At 43.1% G+C, this 19153-nt stretch overlaps 2 protein-coding genes across 13 annotated transcripts in view; one reads left to right on the top strand and one right to left on the bottom strand.

Annotated features, from left to right (window-relative positions):
* Positions 1-2639, bottom strand: part of LOC118394618 (high affinity cAMP-specific 3',5'-cyclic phosphodiesterase 7A-like) — a 27558-nt gene extending 24919 nt beyond the window's left edge. For 4 of the 7 annotated variants that reach the window (XM_035788009.2, XM_035788010.2, XM_035788011.2 and 1 more), the window contains exon 1: positions 1662-2639. In XM_035788009.2, coding sequence (XP_035643902.1) covers positions 1662-1799 — 138 coding nt within the window. In that variant the 5' untranslated portion in view covers positions 1800-2639. The remainder of the gene's footprint in view (positions 1-1661) is intronic. The other 3 variants (XM_035788017.2, XM_035788018.2, XM_035788019.2) reach the window with 1 other exon arrangement.
* On the top strand, positions 2206-19153 carry LOC118394620 (dnaJ homolog subfamily C member 5-like). 6 transcript variants are annotated; one of them, XM_052463717.1, is made up of 6 exons: positions 2206-2302; positions 4478-4571; positions 9977-10097; positions 13140-13353; positions 13511-13682; positions 18689-19153. In XM_052463717.1, exons 3-6 carry the CDS (start codon positions 9991-9993, stop codon positions 18772-18774), a joined length of 579 nt encoding a protein of 192 aa, XP_052319677.1. In that variant the 5' UTR covers positions 2206-2302; positions 4478-4571; positions 9977-9990; the 3' UTR covers positions 18775-19153. The 6 variants fall into 6 exon arrangements, with proteins under 6 accessions (XP_052319677.1, XP_052319676.1, XP_035643913.1 ...); XM_052463716.1 differs by having other exon boundaries at positions 9974-10097; XM_035788020.2 differs by lacking the exon at positions 4478-4571 and having other exon boundaries at positions 2217-2302; positions 9974-10097.

Here is a 19153-nt window from a genome sequence, read left to right as displayed (position 1 = left end):
TAGGCCTATGTTGTATTAATTACTGTGTTTAAAAAGTTGCCAAAATAGACTGCATGATGGCATCAAAACAACCCAAATCACATAACGAGATTGAGTCACTCAACTCGGCCTCTAAGGCTCAGTCATTACCTCCTCTGACCAGAAATACAAGGGTTAGGCTACACAAGTAAGTTGTGAAACTGCACCTCCAGCATTCTTACCACACTGCACATTGAAGACAGACTGACTAACTATCACAACCTTATCTAAACTAAAGAAAGAAATCAAACTAGAGTCTAGGGTTCTTTCAAAAGAAGTAAAACAACTGCTTGTTAAAATGATTTATCAACTACATATTACCTAATAATGAAGTGCCTATTAAAGGGATACTTCAGGATTTGGGCAATGAAGACCTTTATGAGGAAGTTAGAAGTAGTTTTGCGAGCCAATGCTAACTAGTGTTAGCACAATGACTAGAAGTCTATGGTAACAGCTAGCATAGCACTATGACGAAGATAGATGTCCAGTCATTGCTCTAACGCTAGTTAGCAATTGCGCTAATGCTAGTTAGCAACTTCCTTCAAACTGCACACAGAGACAAAAATGGTATCCACGAGTTCATTTGACTCTGGGGAAGACAAAGGGCTTCATTGCCAAATCCCAAAGTATCCCTTTAACTACTTACAGACCCTTTACAACCCCCTTAAAAAAAGGGTACCTTGAGGTAAAGTGTTACCCAATATTCTTTATCATGGCTACTTAGATCAAGCACCTTTGATTGAAATAATAGCTTTGTGTATACTGTGAGGTTATGCTGTGGTTATTATGCGTTTTTCCTTTTCTCTAGGTTTGTTTGTTAAAGTGTCAGCAGGCTTCTACAGTATATCTGCCATACGCCTGCAAAGCATCCAGAGACATATGGGGCATAGAAACCTCCAGCGTACACCAGGCCATCCCAGCAAGCCTACCCAAGACTACCCCTTCTGCATGGATGGCTCAGCACCAATGACTGATGATGGATTATGGACTTGTTCAGCAGTTTACCGTGTCATCCTTACAAGTTATCTAGAGATGTATGAGTTATACAGAAACTCTGTTCTCAAAAACTTTCTTTAAGGCATGAAAAACAAGGCCTCTACTATAAAATGTTGTCAACAGCCCAGACCAGACAGTACACTAAATATTGTGTATTTTTGGAGATGGATAAGCTGTTTTGGTTAACTTCAATCAGGTTTAAATGGCTCAATCTCTATGCATTACATATTAGGGGGGCATAAAACATTAGTACAATAATATCACTAATGTTTTTCATTGGTCATATTATTATGGATGAGGGTTTTATCATACAGGTCAAGTCAGCCACCTCACTGACTTAATAACAAAGATTGATAAAGAATGTTAAAGAATAATAAATGAGGCTATTGTGAGCATTCCTGTGGAGGGGTCATATAGGTCAATATGAGGCAAAAGTTGCCTAGTTGCTATAACACAATTAATTTGGTGGGCCACTCAAAATGTAAAAGAATAGCTACTTTGTTTCCATCAAAATATATCAATATTAAACTAATTATTGTAGTAATTTCCCAGCATCATGCACTGCACAACCCCAACATTGATGTGATAGCTGGAAATTAAAAGATCTAATTGTTTTCCACCCAGATTGCTCTTTGCCTTGCGCTTACCTTGGACAGCTGTCTTGGGGCAGGTCCACCAAAAAGAGACGAACTGGAGCTGAAGCTAATGGCTCCCCTACGGCTGAGAACATGTTTAGGAACCGGCCTGTCTAGAGGCAAAACCGGTAACTGATAACATACTTCCATTGAACAGTCAAAGCTCGGTCCAGCTCAAATTGCAATAAAAAAGCAACATACAAATCATGTAAAAAAAAATGTTGCATATATGCTAATGGCACAACTGCAAATGTGCCAATTACAACAGCACCCCTTCCCTTAATTTGAGTCAAATAGATTTAGTGATTGTGACTACAATGGCCTGTTATCTTTTTTTGATGCTTCAAACTTGCACGAAACGTTATCGAAAGCAATCCCACTCGTCTAATATTACATTCCAATAAGTCCCATGATATCCATATTTTATCCATTTGAGTTGTTTACCATTTTACCCTATTGAACTCAAATCCGGCCTTGAAAACGGAAAGGCCTCTGTCTTTTTGGTATCTCTGTAATAAATAGCTTCCTCATATAAAAAAAAACTCTTATTTCCCGGAGACAGTGCAACGTCCAAGCAACCAAAAATCAGATGATGAAAACGATTCAGAGACGGAAAAAATATATTCAGAAAATAAGAGCGGTCATCTACAAAGGTATATAAAACTTTCATTTACAACTAAATGTGTGTTTATTCTGTCCCTGCATGGAGCGGTGCCTTGGCGGTAGAGAAAGTAATCAGCTTGCATTCAGTCCATTTCCCCCTCATTGATGGCATAAATTATGGTAGCGCACAGACGGTAATCATTGTTCATATAGCATTACGAGGGAAATATGCGTTCTTCACCTCGAAACAAACAAGTATCCATGGGTCCAAAAAATAAAATTAAAGAAGCAAACGACAACAAAGGCTACAACGCCACCGTAGTCCGTATATTTCGCTGTTCTACCCTCTTCCCAAACGTAAGTTCCCACCAGCGATTGAGCTATCGACTATCTGATGAGCCCTGTCTGAAGCATCCAATTGTATTTGCTTACGTGATGTTACCCTCTTTGGGATTGGATGAAGATGTACCACATGTATAATAGATAGAAGTCTATTGGCTGAATGGAAAGCACAGCACACTCCCGTTGCATTACTGGGCAAAAGATCATTGCACATCTGTATTTTATACAATCCTTTGCCATTGACCGAATATAAACTATTTTGTTACTGTACTGGGCAAAGACGTCAGATCAACGCCCAAAGTTGGTTGATATTTGATTGAGTTGTCAACACGTTCAAATATAGCATATTTGAACAAAACCTTGATTGAACCTTGTATAGGCTATTGGGGTTAAAGCTGTATGAAAGAAAGAAAACGATGTAATGTGGACGTTTTGAAGATTCAATCAAGAAGCCACGATGATGCAAATGAGTGATTACGTCAATATGGTGAAATTGCTTAGAAATAATGTTGACTCAAACATTTTGGTCTATTTACTCCTCAAGGCTATATCTGATTGAGTATATCTTGATTGTTTACATAGCACTAGCAGTAGGGTTTAGATTACCCTGTTACAGATGACCCCGTCACAAATATAATGTATTTGTATACTACATAGGCTTTTTTATGTTAAAATGCCAATTGTACAGTGTAAACTACAGGTAACTTGATTGATGGATTATTGCAGAGATAACCTCTGCATCAATGGAGAACAGAATCATGTAATAGGAGTACTTTGGCGTACATAGGAGTACTTTGGCGTACATAGGAGTAATAGGAGTACTTTGGAACAAATCCAGATCAGATATGTGTCATTCTGGACACATTTTAGTTGAAAACTATTGTTTTTACTTCATTGTACTGTTGTTCTACACTTTTCAGATTCTAAATGCATCAAGGTGGATGGCCTGAAGGGAGTAGCCCTAGGCAAACCTTACTAAACAAATATGTCATTTGGATGATACACAAAGTAATTTGACTAAAGCACTAAACAGGAAATACGCCTGACTGAGCATTAAAACTTTGCCTCCATTACAAATGGCACCCTATATCCCTTTTATGGGCCCTGGACCTTATCCTCCCTGGTCAAAATTAGTGCACATTTCAGGGTATCATTTGGGACACAGAATATGACTTTGAGAGAGAGAAAAAAAAGTCCCTCATCCAACCATGAGGTCTGGTGTGTGTGTGTGTGTGTGTGTGTGTGTGTGTGTGTGTGTGTGTGTGTGTGTGTGTGTGTGTGTGTGTGTGTGTGTGTGTGTGTGTGTGTGTGTGTGTGTGTGTGTGTGTGTGTGTGTGTGTGTGTGTGTGTGTGTGTGTGTGTGTGTGTGTGTGTGTGCGTGCGAGAGAGGGAGAGAGAGAGAGAGAGTGAGAGTGCTCCAGTCCAAAAGTAGGCCATGTATGGGAGCTCCAGGCCAGCAAAGCAGGATATGGGGCAAGGATTTACATCTGCAGCTACACTAAACACCGTTACAGTGCTGATAAAGTACAGGCCTACAATACGGATGCTGCATCATGAACTCACTGCATATTCTACAGCCCTATGGCAGCCAGCTGGTATCCACATAGATCAAGTAAATATTCAGAGACAAGAGAAAAATAGCACAGGTCTTGTAGAATTAATAGAGGTACTCCATTTCACAAGCACACTTTTATGATTTAAAATAGTTTTAACGATTTTAATGGATTCAATTTTTTTAAATGTGATGGATTCAATGTGTATTTACACATTTGGTTTCCCTGTGATTGTAATTGAAGCTTTACTACACCTGTTAAGGCCTACCACTGTGATGAGGCAAGTCAAAGGGCATCCATTTCAATTAATGATTTCCCTCAACAATGTAGACCCTGGGACACCACAGACTATTCCCAGGGAAGACATTGTTATCATTGGCGGGACCCCTGAAGAGCCAGCCAGGAAGCCACTAGTACAACACAGGTGAGCCTTTCCACCTGGGTGTTTCCTAGGAGACCTGTGTGTGTGTGTGTGTGTGTGTGTGTGTGTGTGTGTGTGTGTGTGTGTGTGTGTGTGTGTGTGTGTGTGTGTGTGTGTGTGTGTGTGTGTGTGTGTGTGTGTGTGTGTGTGTGTGTGTGTGTGTGTGTGTGTGTGCGCACTGTATGCTCAGTCACCACCACCACATCATCCCACAGGGAGTCCAAATAACAATTATGGCTCAGGGATTAGCAGAGGTGCACTGTAAACAGAATCAATGTTGTTGTTCTTTTCCCAAAGGAACATTTGCATTAACGTCAGAGGACATAGTTCATAAAACAGGAGGAACTAACTATTCACTCCTCCTGCCATATGTTCACTTTATCAGCCATATGCCCTATGTATTTTCATTTAAAATGTAATACGATTCTAATTTAAAATGTAATACTATATTTAAGCAATAAGGCCTGAGGAAGTGTGCTATATGGCCAATATACCATGGAAGGTCTGTTCTTAGGCACGACGCAACACGGCTATATACCACAAGCTCCTGGGTTGTCTTATTGCTATTATAAGCTGTTTACCAATGTAATTAGAACAGTAACATATATATATATATATATTTTGTCATACCCATGGTAGATTGTCTGTTATAAACTCAGTGGTTTGAGCCCTGAATGCTGATTGGCTGACAGCCGTAGTATATCAGACCATATACCACAGGTTTGACAAAACATGTATTTTTACTGTTCTAATTACATTTGTAACCAGTTTATAATAGCAATTAGGCACCTCAGGGGTTTGTGGTATATGGCCAATATACCACGGCTAAGAGCTGTATCCAGGCACTCCAGGCACTCGTGCTTAAGAACAGCCCTTAGCCAAGATTAATTGGCCATATACCACACCCCCTCGGGCCTTATTGCTTAAATATATATCAGCATTCAGGACCCAAACTACCCAGTTTCTAATCTAATTTAAAATGTGATACTGTAAATGTAACTGGCATTACGTTATATGTACAACATTATATTGGCATTACAATTTAATTTTCTGTTATTCAGTGTCTCCTGACCTACTGTACTCTACTCCACTACAGTGACAGTGCACCAAAACATTCCTGTGTGTTTGTCACCACCCTGCTATGAAAATATGCTATTACATACAGTTCTATTATAAAAAGTGACAGTAAGTTACAACAAACCTTTGCACACTGGGAAAAAGAGTTTTCACAACTATCCTCCACTACCCATGTCCATGTGCTAGGTGGCAGTATTTCCTTTGAAATGGTGAATGTAAGCCTTACCTAAAAAATATTTACATTTTGTAGTTAAATAATTATACATATTTTCCTCATTTCCTCTTTATGCAAGTGCTGGATTTTCACCCACAGGGGTCAATCCACCATTCGTTCTGTTCTTAACTCCAACCCGCCGATGTCCACAGATAACCCATCTTTCCCAGTATAATACAATTTAGTGTTTTCCTTTATCAAATCAAATCAAACTTTATTTGTCACATGCGCCGAATACAACAATACAACACATTACCGTGAAATGCTAACTTACAAGCCCTTAACCAACAGTGCAGTTCAAGAAAGAGTTAAGAAAATATTTACCAAATAAACTAAAGTAAAAAATAATAAAAAGTAACACAATAAAATAACAATAACGAGGTTATATACTGAGGGTACCGGTACCATGTCAATGTGCGGGGGTACAGGTTAGTCGAGGTAATTTGTACATGTAGGTGGGGGTGAAGTGACTATGTATAGATAATAAACAGAGAGTAGCTGCAGTGTACAAAACAAATGGAGGAGGGATCAATGTGGCCATTTGATTAATTGTTCAGCAGTCTTATGGCTTGGGGATAGAAGCTGTTAAGGAGCGTTTTGGTCCTAGACTTGTTGCTCCGGTACTGCTTGCCGTGCGGTCGTGCCCTCTTCATGACTGTCTTGGTGTATTTGGACCATGATGGTCAGTTGGTGATGTGGACACCAAGGAACTTGAAACAATATACCCGCTCCATTACAGCCCTGTTGATGTTAACGGGGGCCTATTCGGCCAGCCTTTTCCTGTAGTCCACGATCAGCTCCTTTGTCTTGTTCACATTGACGGAGAGATTGTTTTCCTGGCACCACAATGCCAGGTCTCTGACCTCCTCCCTATAGGCTGTCTCATCGTTGTCGGTGATCAAGCTTACCACTGTTGTGTCGTCAGCAACCTTAATGATGGTGTTGGAGTCGTGTTTGGCCACACAGTCGTGGGTGAACAGGGAGAACAGGAGGGGACCAAGTACAGTCGTGGCCAACATTTTTGAGAATGACACAAATATTAATTTCCACAAAGTTTTCTGCTTCAGTGTCTTCAGATATTTTTGTCAGAATGTTACTATGGAATACTGAAGTATAATTACAAGCATTTCATATGTGTCAAAGTCTTTTAATGACAACTACATGAAGTTGATGCAAAGAGTCAATATTTGCAGTGTTGACCCTTCTTTTTCAAGACCTCTGCAATCTTCCCTGGAATGCTGTCAATTAACTTCTGGGCCACATCCTGACTGATGGCAGCCCATTCTTGCATAAGAATCTGTGGGGTTTTGTTTGTCCACCCTCCTCTTGAGGATTGACCGCAAGTTCTCAATGGGATTAAGGTCTGGGGAGTTTCCTGGCCCAAAATATCAATGTCTTGTTTCCCAAGCCACTTCTTTATCACTTTTGCCATATGGCAAGGTGCTCCATCATGCTGGAAAAGGCATTGTTCGTCACCAAACTGTTCCTGGATGGTTGGGAGAAGTTGCTCTCGGAGGACGTGTTGGTACCATTCTTTATTCATGGCTGTGTTCTTAGCCAAAATTGTGAGTGAGCCCACTCCCTTGGCTGAGAAGCAACCCAACACAGGAATGCTCTCAGGATGCTTTACTGTTGGCATGACACAGGACTGATGTTAGCGCTCACCTTGTCTTCTCCTGACAAGATTTTTTTCCGGTTGCCCCAAACAATCGGAAAGGGGATTCATCAGAGAAAATGACTTTACCCCAATCCTCAGCAGTCCAATCCCTGTACCTTTTGCAGAATGTCCCTGATGTTTTTCCTGGAGAGAAGTGGCTTCTTTGCTGCCCTTCTTGACACCAGAACATCCTCCAAAAGTCTTTGCCTCACTGTGTGTGCAGATGCACTCACACCTGCCTGCTGCCATTCTTAAGCAAGCTCTGTACTGGTGGTTCCCCGATCCCGCAGCTGAATCGAATTTAGGAGACGGTCCTGGCGCTTGCTGGACTTTCTTGGGCGCCCCGAAGCCTTCTTCACAACAATTGAACCGCTCTCCTTGAAGTTCTTGATGATCCGATAAATGGTTGATTTAGGTGCAATCTTACTGGCAGCAATATCCTTGCTGTGAAGCCCTTTTTGTGCAAAGCAATGATGACGGCACGTGTTTCCTTGCAGGTAACCATGATTGACAGAGGAAGAACAATGATTCCAAACACCACCCTCCTTTTGAAGCTTCCAGTCTGTTATTCGAACTCAATCAGCATGACAGAGTGATCTCCAGCCTTGTCCTCGTCAACACTCACACCTGTGTTAACAAGAGAATCACTGACATGATGTCAGCTGGTCCTTTTGTGGCAGGGCTGAAATGCAGTGGAAATGTTTTGGGGAGATTCAGTTCATTTGCATGGCAAAGAAGGACCTTGCAATTAATTGGAATTCATCTGATCACTCTTCATAACATTCTGGAGTATATGCAAATTGCCATCATACAAAAGCGTCTGCTAAATGGCATATATTATACAAACTGAGGCAGCAGACTTTGTGAAAATTAATATTTGTGTCATTTTCAAAACTTTTGGCCACGACTATACACGCCTCAGTGTTGAGGATCAGAGCCCCAGTGTTGAGGATCAGAGCCCCAGTGTTGAGGATCGGCGTGGCAGACGTGTTGTTGTCTACTCTTACCACCTGGGGGCGGCCCGTCAGGAATTCCAGGATCCAGTTGAAGAGGGAGGTGTTTAGTCACAGGGTCCTTAGCTTAGTGATGAGCTTCGTGTGCACTATGTTGTTGAACACTGAACTGTAGTCAATAAACAGCAATCTCACATAGCTGTTTTTTTAGTCCATGTGGGAAAGGGCAGTGTGGAGTGCGACTGAGATTGCGTCATCTGTGGATCTGTTAGGGCGGTAGCGAATCGGAGTGGGTATTGGGTATCTGGGAGGATGCTGTTGATGTGAGCCATCACCAGCCTTTCAAAGCACTTCAAGGTTACCAATGTGAGTGCTACGGGGCGGTAATCATTGAGGCAGGTTACCTTCACTTCCTTGGGCACAGGGACTATGGTGATCTGCTTGAAACATGTAGGTATTACAGACTTGGTCAGGGAGAGGTTGAAAATGTCAGTGAAGAGACTTGACAGTTTAGCAATGCATCCCTCCCTTTTACTGTGATGTCTAATGAGGGTCTTGAACCTCCCTATTTGTAACATTTATACCAATATTGTCCTAAAAATTTATACTTTACCTAATAGTATAATGCTGATTGACGGATTGTGGGGTTTCAGATCCCTTAACAGTACAGTTTGCAGTTCAATCTGAAACCTGATATTATGACATGAAAACCATTCCTGGGCCTGGCTCCAAGAACGAGCCACTGATGGACAGTACCAGAAAAGATGCTCTATTGATTCTGTTTCCTCATGGCAAAGTCTGCACAGGGCTGACTGTTCAATGCCTCTTATATCTTAAGCATTATTTTTGTAGCAAGTATTTTCTACAACAGCTTCAATTGAAACAAATGAATTGATGTGTCAATTGTTGTTTTATCTACTGTACCAGTTCATAGACCCGATGCCAAGGTATTAGGACATCAAAGACCTGTTCTCAACTCACTGGAATTGTATGCGGGCATTGCTGTCAAACTTTTTGAGTTGAAGTGAAACTGCTATATTTATACTAATCATTCTCCCAGACCCTTACCAAGGAGTTGTCATGCCTACCTTCAGTCTCACACAATACAAGCAGCAGACCGTCTCAGCTGAAACCTGATCAAGCCTACACAGGCGTGTAGAGTAGACCCATTGGTGGCCTGGGAAACTCAAGACCTCTAGTTTATGAATGTTTCATTTCACCGCACCTCATGTCTGACAAACAGTTGCTAGCAGTCCATTGCAAGTCCATCGTCACCATACACCTCACCAGGTAGGAAGAGGACTTCAACTGAGGACTTTGATACCATAAAGGAATTATAAGGATAACTGCTGCATAAAATTAGGGAAGCTAGGTATTTATTTTGTCTCCTTGGATGATCATTTATTTTCTGTCAAAAGAGAGCTTCATGGTTTGACGGAGTGTGTTTTTTTAATGGTTGTACTGGTATGAATGTAATTCACCATTGTCTGCCCTCTTTCTCCAGCAGGTAATGGTGGTAGGATGTCTGAACCAAGGCAGCGCTCCCTGTCCACCTCTGGAGAGTCTCTGTATCAAGTGCTTGGGCTAGAAAAGGGCTGTACCCATGATGACATCAAGAAGTCCTACAGGTGGGAAATAAGGCACAATCAATTCACATCTATCTATCTATCTATCTATCTATCTATCTATCTATCTATCTATCTATCTATCTATCTATCTATCTATCTATCTATCTATCTATCAAGGATTCAGAAGGTATTCAGACCCCTAGACTTTTTTCACATTTTGTTACGCTACAGCCTTATTCTACAATTGATGAAATAAGTTTAAAAAATCCTCATCAATCGACACACAATACCCCATAATGACAAAGTGAAAACAAGTTGTTTGAAATGTTGCACATTTATTCAAAATTAAAAACAGAAATACCTTATTTACATGCATACTTTTCTATGAGACTCGAAATTGAGCTCAGATGCATCATGTTTCCGTTGATCATCCTTGAGATGTTTCTACAACTTGATTGGAGTCCACATGTGGTAAATTCAATTGATTGGACATGACTTGAAAAGGCACACACCTGTTTATATAAGGTCCCACAGTTGACAATGCATGTCAGAGCAAAATAAATCTAAGGAATTGTCCGTAGAACTCTGAGACAGGATTGTGTCGAGGCACAGATCTGGGGAAGGGTACCAAAACATTTCTGCAGCATTGAAGATCCCCAAGAAGACAGAAGCTCCATCATTCTTAAATGGAAGAAGTTTGGAACCACCAAGACTCTTCCTAGAGCTGTCCGTCTGGCCAAACTGAGCAATCGGGTGAGAAGGGCATTGGTCAGGGAGGTGACCAAGAACCCGTGATCACTCTGACAGTTCCTTTGCGGAGATGGGAAAACCTTCCAGAAGGACAACCATCGCTGCAGCGCTCCACCAGTCAAGCCTTTATGGTAGAGTGACCAGATGTAAGCTAATCTTCAGTACAAGGCACATGCCAGCCAGTCTCCCAGTCCCAGGCAGGGACTGGGAGACTAGTCAGGATTGAGGGAAATATGAGTGGAGCAAAGTACAGAGAGATCCTGGATGAAAACATGCTCCAGAGTGCTCAGGACCTTAGACTGGGGAGAAGGTTGGAGAAGGTTCACCTTTCAACAGGACAATGACCCTAAGCACACAGCAAAGACAATGCAGGAGTGGCTTCGGGACAAGTCTATGAATGTCCTTGAGTGACCCAGCAAGAGCCCAGACTTGAACCCAATTGAACATCTCTGGAGAGACCTGAAAATAGCAGTGCAGTGACTCTCCCCATCCAACCTGACAGAGCTTGAGAGGATCTGCAGAGAAGAATGGGAGAAACTCCCCAAATACAGGTGTGCCAAGCTTGTAGCATCATACCCAAGAAGACTTGAGGCTGTAATCACTGTCAAAGGTGCTTCAACAAAGTACTGAGAAAAGGGTCTGAATACTTACATATGTAAATGTGAAATGTACGTTCTTTATCTTTTGTAAATTCACAAAAATGTATACAATCCTGTTTTTGCTTTCGTCATTATGAGGTATTGTCTGTAGATTGATGAGGGGGAAAAAACGATTCAAACAATTTTAGAATAAGGCTATGACGTAACAAATTTGGAAAAGGTGAAGGGGTCTGAATACTTTCCTGAATGCACTGTATATCTATCCCATCTACTGTACATCACTATCATATCTATTATCTATCACTATCTACATCATCTATATCTATAACTGTCTATATCATCAATATCTATCACATCAATATCTATCACTATTTATCACATCTATATCTATCACATTTTATCTATCACTATCTATCACATCCACGTGTATATCTATCAATCACATCTACATGAATATCTATCACTATCACATACGGCATACATAGAGAATACCAAACATTAGGAACATCTTCCTAATATTGAGTTTCATCCTCCCCATTTGCCCTCAAAACAGCCTCAATTTGTCGGGGCATGGACTCTACAAGGTGTCGAAAGCGTTCCACAAGGATGCTGGCCCATGTTGACTCCAATGCTTCCCACAGTTGGCTGGATGTCTTTTGGGTGGTGGACCATTCTTGAAAAACACGGGTAACTGTTGACCTTGAAAAACCCAGCAGCATTACAGTTCTTGACACAAACCGATGCGCCCGAACTGGCACCTACTACCATACCCCGTTCAAAGGCACTTCAATCTTTTGTCTTGACTATTCACCCTTTGAATGGCACACATACAAAATCCATGTCTCAATTGTCTCAAGGCTTGAACATCCTCCTCTTTATCTACACTGATTGAAGTGAATTAAACAAGTGACATCAATAAGGGATTTTAGCTTTTACCTGAATTTACCTGGTCAGTCTATGTCATAGAAAGACCAGGTGTGCTTGATGTTTTGTATACTCAGTGTATACAGTATCTATCATATACTGTATCACATGATGTTGGGAAGAAAGGGTGTGATCATCACTTACAGACAGTCGTACCAAGATGACTCACATTTTCCATTGCAGACTAATCAATACTAAATCTATGCACACTCGTGTTCCACGAGTGTTTTGTTTGTTATGGAAACTAGGCATAAATGAATTTAACTTAAATTAATGAAAACTGATAGGACATTACAGTGCTCTAATGTTGTTTAAACAAAGGATTTAATACATGAATAGATTCATGCCTGATGCTCCGATGATCTATTTTGACGTAAGATGGTAGTTGCAATGTTTTTATTAATTGCAGACATGAATAACCCCTAATTATGTTCATGCACCCCCTGATAAATCAGAATAAAATAAATAAATCATCTCTAAGTACCCCACCCCCTAAATATTTTCCCGCAGCCATGCTCCGAAGTAGTTTGTAATACTAAAAAAGACATGTTCACGCACCACAGCAGATGCCACATCTTCGTTGCGTTGTTGTTTTCCAGACACCAGATAGGGCAGTAGGCTTAGTGCCAGCATGGCTAGATCCAGACAAACAAGTGTGTGTCTAGATAAATGACCATAATGAAATCCATAGAGAATAGAGCTGTATGGTAAACACTAAAGAGACAATACAGCCTTTGTCTTTACACACCATCTCACCCAGTTTCTGAAACCACATAGGAGAAATCCATATTTTTGTGTGTACATTTATTTACTTTTGAATTCCTTTCAGGAAATTAGCTCTGAGGTACCACCCGGACAAGAACCCTGACAACCCAGAGACAGCAGAGAAATTCAAGGAGCTCAACAGCGCTAATTCCATTCTGTCAGACGTCACCAAGAGAAACATTTATGACAGCTACGGCTCCCTTGGCCTTTATGTGGCCCAGCAGTTTGGAGAGGAGAATGTCAACACCTACTTCATGCTGTCTACCTGGTGGGCTAAGGTGAGCTTCCACAATCATCTGGAATCCCTGGATGGTTTTATTGTGCATGGAGGGGAAAGATTGGTGCGAGCTGCTGCATTTGTGTTTGAGTCTGTCTGCGTGAGTGCGTGCATGTTTTTGTGTTTTGTTAACCTATAGTATATCTCTCTCCTGTCAGGGTCTCTTTGCCTTGTGTGGCGTGATAACGGGGTGCTACTGCTGCTGCTGCCTGTGCTGCTGCTGTAACTGCTGCTGTGGAAAGTTGAAGCCCATGCACCCCGGAGAGGGAACAGATAGCTATGTCTCCCCTGAAGACCTGGAGGAGGAGATCCGCCACGACAAGGAGACTGGTGAGGGGACACAGTCAGTGGGTGAAGACACATATACAGTGACACACACACACACACACACACACACACACACACACACACACACACACACACACACACACACACACACACACACACACACACACACACACACACACACACACACACACACACACACACACACAAATACAGTTGAAGTCGGAAGTTTACATACACTTAGGTTGGAGTCATTAATACTAGTTTTTCAACCACTCCACAAATATCTTGTTAACAAACTATAGTTTTGGCAAGTCGGTTAGGACATCTTTGTGCATGACACAAGTAATTTTTTCCAACAATTGCTGACAGATAGAGTATTTCACTTACATTTCACTGTATCACAATTCCAGTGGGTCAGAAGTTTACATACACTAAGTTGACTGTGCCTTTAAACAGCTTGAAAAATTCCATAAAATGATGTCATGGCTTTAGATGCTGGAGGAAACAGGTACAAAAGTATCTATAGCCACAGTAAAACAAGTCCTATATCAACGTAACCTGAAAGGCTGCTCAGCAAGGAAGATGCCACTGCTCTAATGCTACCAAATACTAATTGAATGTATGTAAACTTCTGACCCACTGGGAATGTGATTAAATAAATAAAAGCTGAAATAAATAATTCTCTCTTACTATTATTCTGACATTTCACATTCTTAAAGTAAAGTGGTGATCCTAACTGACCTAAAACAGGGAATTTTTACTAGGATTAAATGTCAGGAATTGTGAAAAACAGAGTTTAAATGCATTTGGCTAAGGTGTATGTCACGCCTTGGTCATTGTATTTTGTGTTTTCGTTATATATTTGTTCAGGCCAGTGTGTGACATGGGTTTATTGTGTTGTCGTATTTGGGGTTTTTGTAGGCATTGGGATTGTGGTTGATTAGGGGTGTGTCTATTTTAGGCTTGGATGCCTGAGGCGGTTCTCAATCAGAGTCAGGTGATTCTTGTTGTCTCTGATTGGGAATCGTATTTAGGTAGCCTGGGTTTCACTGTGTATTTCGTGGGTGATTGTTCCTGTCTCTGTGTAGTGTTCACCAGATAGGCTGTATTAGGGTTCACGTTTCGTTTGTTGTTTTGTATTTGTATAAGTTATTTCATGTATCGCGATTCATTCATTAAAGAACATGAGTAACAACCACGCTGCATTTCGGTCCGACTCTCTTTCGACAAACGAAGAATGCCGTTACAGAATCACCCACCACACACGGACCGAGTGGCGTGGTTTCAGGCAGCGACATCTGGAGCAGCGAAAGGAGGCACTTACGAGAGCTGAGAGACGCTGTTATGAGGACGTTATGGACAGCAGAGGCATGGAGTATACGACGTGGGATGAAATAGACAGGTGGGCGGTCGACCCAGAGAGAGTGCCGGAGCCCGCCTGGGATTCGCTGGAGCAATGCGAAGAGGGCTATAGGAGAATGGAGTCGAAGAGAAAGACACGGCGGCGCAGAAAGAAACCCGAAAGTCAGCCCCAAAAGTTTATTGGGGAAGGGCTCAGGGAGAGAGTGGCAGAGTCAGGAGTCAGACCTGAGCCAACTCTCCCTGTTAATCGTGAGGAGCAGCGATCAAAGGACTTCTGGACTTGGGAGGAGATATTAGACGGAAAAGGACCCTGGGCTCAGCCTGGAGAATATCGCCGTCCCAAGGAAGAACTGGAGGTGGAAAAAGCGGAGAGGCGCTGCTATGAGGAGGCAGCACGGCGACGCGGATGGAAGCCTGAGAGTCAGCCCAAAAAATGTATTGGGGGGGGGCTTACAGGGAGTATGGCTATGCCAGGTAGGAGACCTGCGCAAACTCCCTGTGCTTACCGGGGGGCTAGAGAGACCGGGCAGGCACCGTGTTATGCTATGGAGCGCACAGTGTTTCCAGTGCGGGTGCATAGCCCGGTGCGGTTCATACCAGCCCTTATTGGCCGGGCTAGAGTGGGCATCGAGCCAGGTAAGGTTGGGCAGGCTCGGTGCTCAAGAGCTCCAGTGCGCCTGCACGGTCCGGTCTATCCAGAGCCACCTCCACACACCAGTCCTCCGGTAGCAGCTCCCCGCACCAGGCTTCCTGTGCGTGTCCTTGATCCAGTATCACCAGTTCCAGCACCACGCACCAGGCCTTCAGTGCGCCTCGCCTGTTCAGCACAGCTAGAGCCTTCCTCCTCTACAGCGCTGTCGGAGTCTCCCGCCTGTTCAGCGCTTCCAGAGCCTTCCTCCTCTACAGCGCTGCCGGAGCCTCCTGCCTGTTTGGAACAGCCAGAGCTGTCAGCCTGCATGGAGCAGCCTGAGCTGTCAGTCTGTATGGAGCAGCCTGAGCTGTCAGTCTGCATGAAGCAGCCAGAGCTGTCAGTCTGTATGAAGCAGCCAGAGCTGTCAGTCTGCATGAAGCAGCCAGAGCTGCCAGTCTGCAAAGAGCTGTCAGTCTGTAAGGAGCTGCCAGTCTGCAAGGAGCTGCCAGCCTGCATGGAGCAGCCAGAGCTGTCAGTCTGCAAGGAGCTGCCAGTCTGAAAGGAGCTGCCAGTCTGCAAGGTGCTGCCAGCCTGCATGGAGCAGCCAGAGCTGTCAGCCTGCATGGAGCAGTCAGAGCTGTCAGTCTGCATGGAGCAGCCAGAGCTGTCAGTCTGCATGGAGCAGCCAGAGATGTCAGTCTGCATGAAGCAGCCAGAGCTGTCAGTCTGCATGAAGCAGCCAGAGCTGTCAGTCTGCAAAGAGCTGCCAGTCTGCAAGGAGCTGCCAGTCTGCAAGGAGCTGCCAGTCTGCAAGGAGCTGTCAGTCTGCAAGGAGCTGTCAGCCTGCATGGAGCAGCCAGAGCTGTCAGTCTGCAAGGAGCTGCCAGTCTGCAAGGAGCTGCCAGTCTGCAAAGTGCTGTCAGCCTGCATGCAGCAGCCAGAGCTGTCAGTCTGCATGATGCAGCCAGAGCTGTCAGTCTGCATAGAGCAGCTATATCTGCCAGTCAGCCATGATCTTCTAGATCTGCCAGTCAACCAGTCTCTTCCAGATATTCCAGTCAACCAGAATCTTCCAGATCCGCCAGCCAGCCAGGATCTACCAGAGCCTACTACCTGCCTGAGCTTCATCTCAGTACTGGGCTTCCTCTCAGTACTGGGCTTTCTCTCAGTACTGGGCTTTCTCTCAGTACTGGGCTGCCCCTCAGTCCCGAGCTGCCCCTCAGTCCCGAGCTTCCCCTCAGTCCCGAGCTTCCCCTCAGTCCCGAGCTTCCCCTCAGTCCCGAGCTGCCTCAGTCACGAGCTGCCCCTCAGTCCAGTGGGGTTCTGGGTGAGGACTATTAGGCCATGGTCGGTGGCGAGGGTGGATTATCCCAGGACGCGAAGGGGAGGAACTATGACATTAATGGAGTGGGGTCCACGTCCCGAGCCGGAACCGCCACCATGGACAGACGCCCACCCGGACCCTCCCTATGGTTGTGAGGTGCGTCCGGGAGTCTGCACCTTAGGGGGGTTCTGTCACGCCTTGGTCATTGTATTTTGTGTTTTCGTTATATATTTGTTCAGGCCAGGGTGTGGCATGGGTTTATTGTGTTGTCGTATTTGGGGTTTTTGTAGGCATTGGGATTGTGGTTGATTAGGGGTGTGTCTAGTTTAGGCTTGGATGCCTGAGGCGGTTCTCAATCAGAGTCAGATGATTCTTGTTGTCTCTGATAGGGAACCGTATTTAGGTAGCCTAGGTTTCGCTGTGTATTTCGTGGGTGATTGTTCCTGTCTCTGTGTAGTGTTCACCAGATACGCTGTATTAGGTTTCACGTTCCGTTTGTTGTTTTGTATTTGTATAAGTTATTTCATGTATCGCGATTCATTCATTAAAGAACATGAGTAACAACCACGCTGCATTTCGGTCCGACTCTCTTTCGACAAACGAAGAACGCCGTTACAGTGTATGTAAACTTCCGACTTCAACTGTCCTAGCATGTTAGCAGATACCAAACAAGGGCACTGCGTTCATCCACCTCTGGCCTGCTCGCCTCCCTACCACTGAGGAAGCACAGTTCCCGTTCAGCCCAGTCAAAACTGTTCGCTGCTCTGGCCCCCCAATGGTGGAACAAACTCCCTCACGACACCAGGACAGCGGAGTCAATCACCACCTTCCGGAGACACCTGAAACCCCACCTCTTTAAGGAATACCTAGGATAGGATAAGTAATCCTTCTCACCCCCCCCTCTTTTAAGATTTAGATGCACTATTGTAAAGTGACTGTTCCACTGGATGTCATAAGGTGAATGCACCAATTTGTAAGTCGCTCTGGATAAGAGCGTCTGCTAAATGACTTAAATGTAAATGTAAATGCAGATAGACTTCTTGACTTTGCACTAACGCTAGTTAGCATTGGTTTGTGAAACTACCTCTAACTTCCTTCATACTGGACACAGAGACATGCAAATGGTATCCACTAGTTCATCTGACTCTGGGGAAGTAGATAAAGGGCCTCATTTGCCAAAATACGAAGTATATCTCTTGCCCTATGATTTCAACAGCACAATATTTATATAACATCCATGTTAGAAAAAAGGTCCCTGCTTACAAATTCACTGTTTTACTTTGAATGGTAGTTAGAGGTTTATTACATGTTTACAAATTTGTGGTAAGCAGTGTAGACAGATATATAGCTCATTGTTTGTGCCAACGCATCAATTATGAGAAGTTGATGGGCGAATTTGTACAATGAGTTCATGTCTCTGGAGATTCAACAACAAGTAGTTGTGATGGCTTTGCGTTGATGTGATACATCATCTCTGTGCCATTCAGAAACATTTTGTATAACATCTCGGCAGAATAATAGAGGATAAAATCATTTCTAAACATACCTTTACATCTTCTGCAAACAACAAACAAACTAACTATACTGTTAAGTAGTGAAAGCAAAGTGTAACATCAATGAATGGAATGAGAGAAAATACAACAATGAGATTGACAAAGGTATCCATGTTGATCATTTGATATTGTAGGGAATTTTAGTGTCATTATTCACAATGTTGTTGTGTAATCCTAGATGTGGACACTCCGGTTGTGCACCAGCCAACTAATGCCAGTGAAAAGACACAGCTGATTGGGGACGGCCACCGAAGCTACACCTGAACCTGGACATCTACAAACCTTAGAGTGGCACTAGACGACATAAACACTACACAGTCCATTGCTATGTCAATGGCTGTTCCCACACTCTAACGTCATTACATTCTCTGTAAATAAGTGCTTTTGGTTGTTTTTTTTGTTTGTTTTTTATCTTGATTTCTGTTTTCATTGGAGGTAGCTGATGTCGTTGTTCTCCTGCAAACTAAATCCATCATCTCCTTTCACTTACCTAAACACTTTGAAGTGCATTGACTTCACTTGTCACATAGTACAAATAGCTCAGTGTGTATATATTAGAGTATGTGTATGTATAAAAATAGAACAAAAGTATTTTGTTGAAAATAAATGTATGATTTTATCTGTCTATACAGTCAACATGAAA

Source organism: Oncorhynchus keta, chromosome 15 (genome assembly GCF_023373465.1).
Source record: "Oncorhynchus keta strain PuntledgeMale-10-30-2019 chromosome 15, Oket_V2, whole genome shotgun sequence".
Taxonomy (NCBI): Eukaryota; Metazoa; Chordata; class Actinopteri; order Salmoniformes; family Salmonidae; genus Oncorhynchus; species Oncorhynchus keta.
This window is presented reverse-complemented; position numbering and strand designations above follow the sequence as displayed.

What these genes read in the sequence shown, in the direction of transcription:
- LOC118394620 (XM_035788020.2), top strand. Translation starts at nt 2,239, where the DNA reads ATGATGAAAACGATTCAGAGACGGAAAAAATATATTCAGAAAATAAGA. An exon ending in GACATCAAGAAGTCCTACAG is followed by an intron (nt 10,098 to 13,139) that starts GTGGGAAATAAG and finishes AATTCCTTTCAG; the next exon opens with GAAATTAGCTCTGAGGTACC. An exon ending in TGTCTACCTGGTGGGCTAAG is followed by an intron (nt 13,354 to 13,510) that starts GTGAGCTTCCAC and finishes CTCTCCTGTCAG; the next exon opens with GGTCTCTTTGCCTTGTGTGG.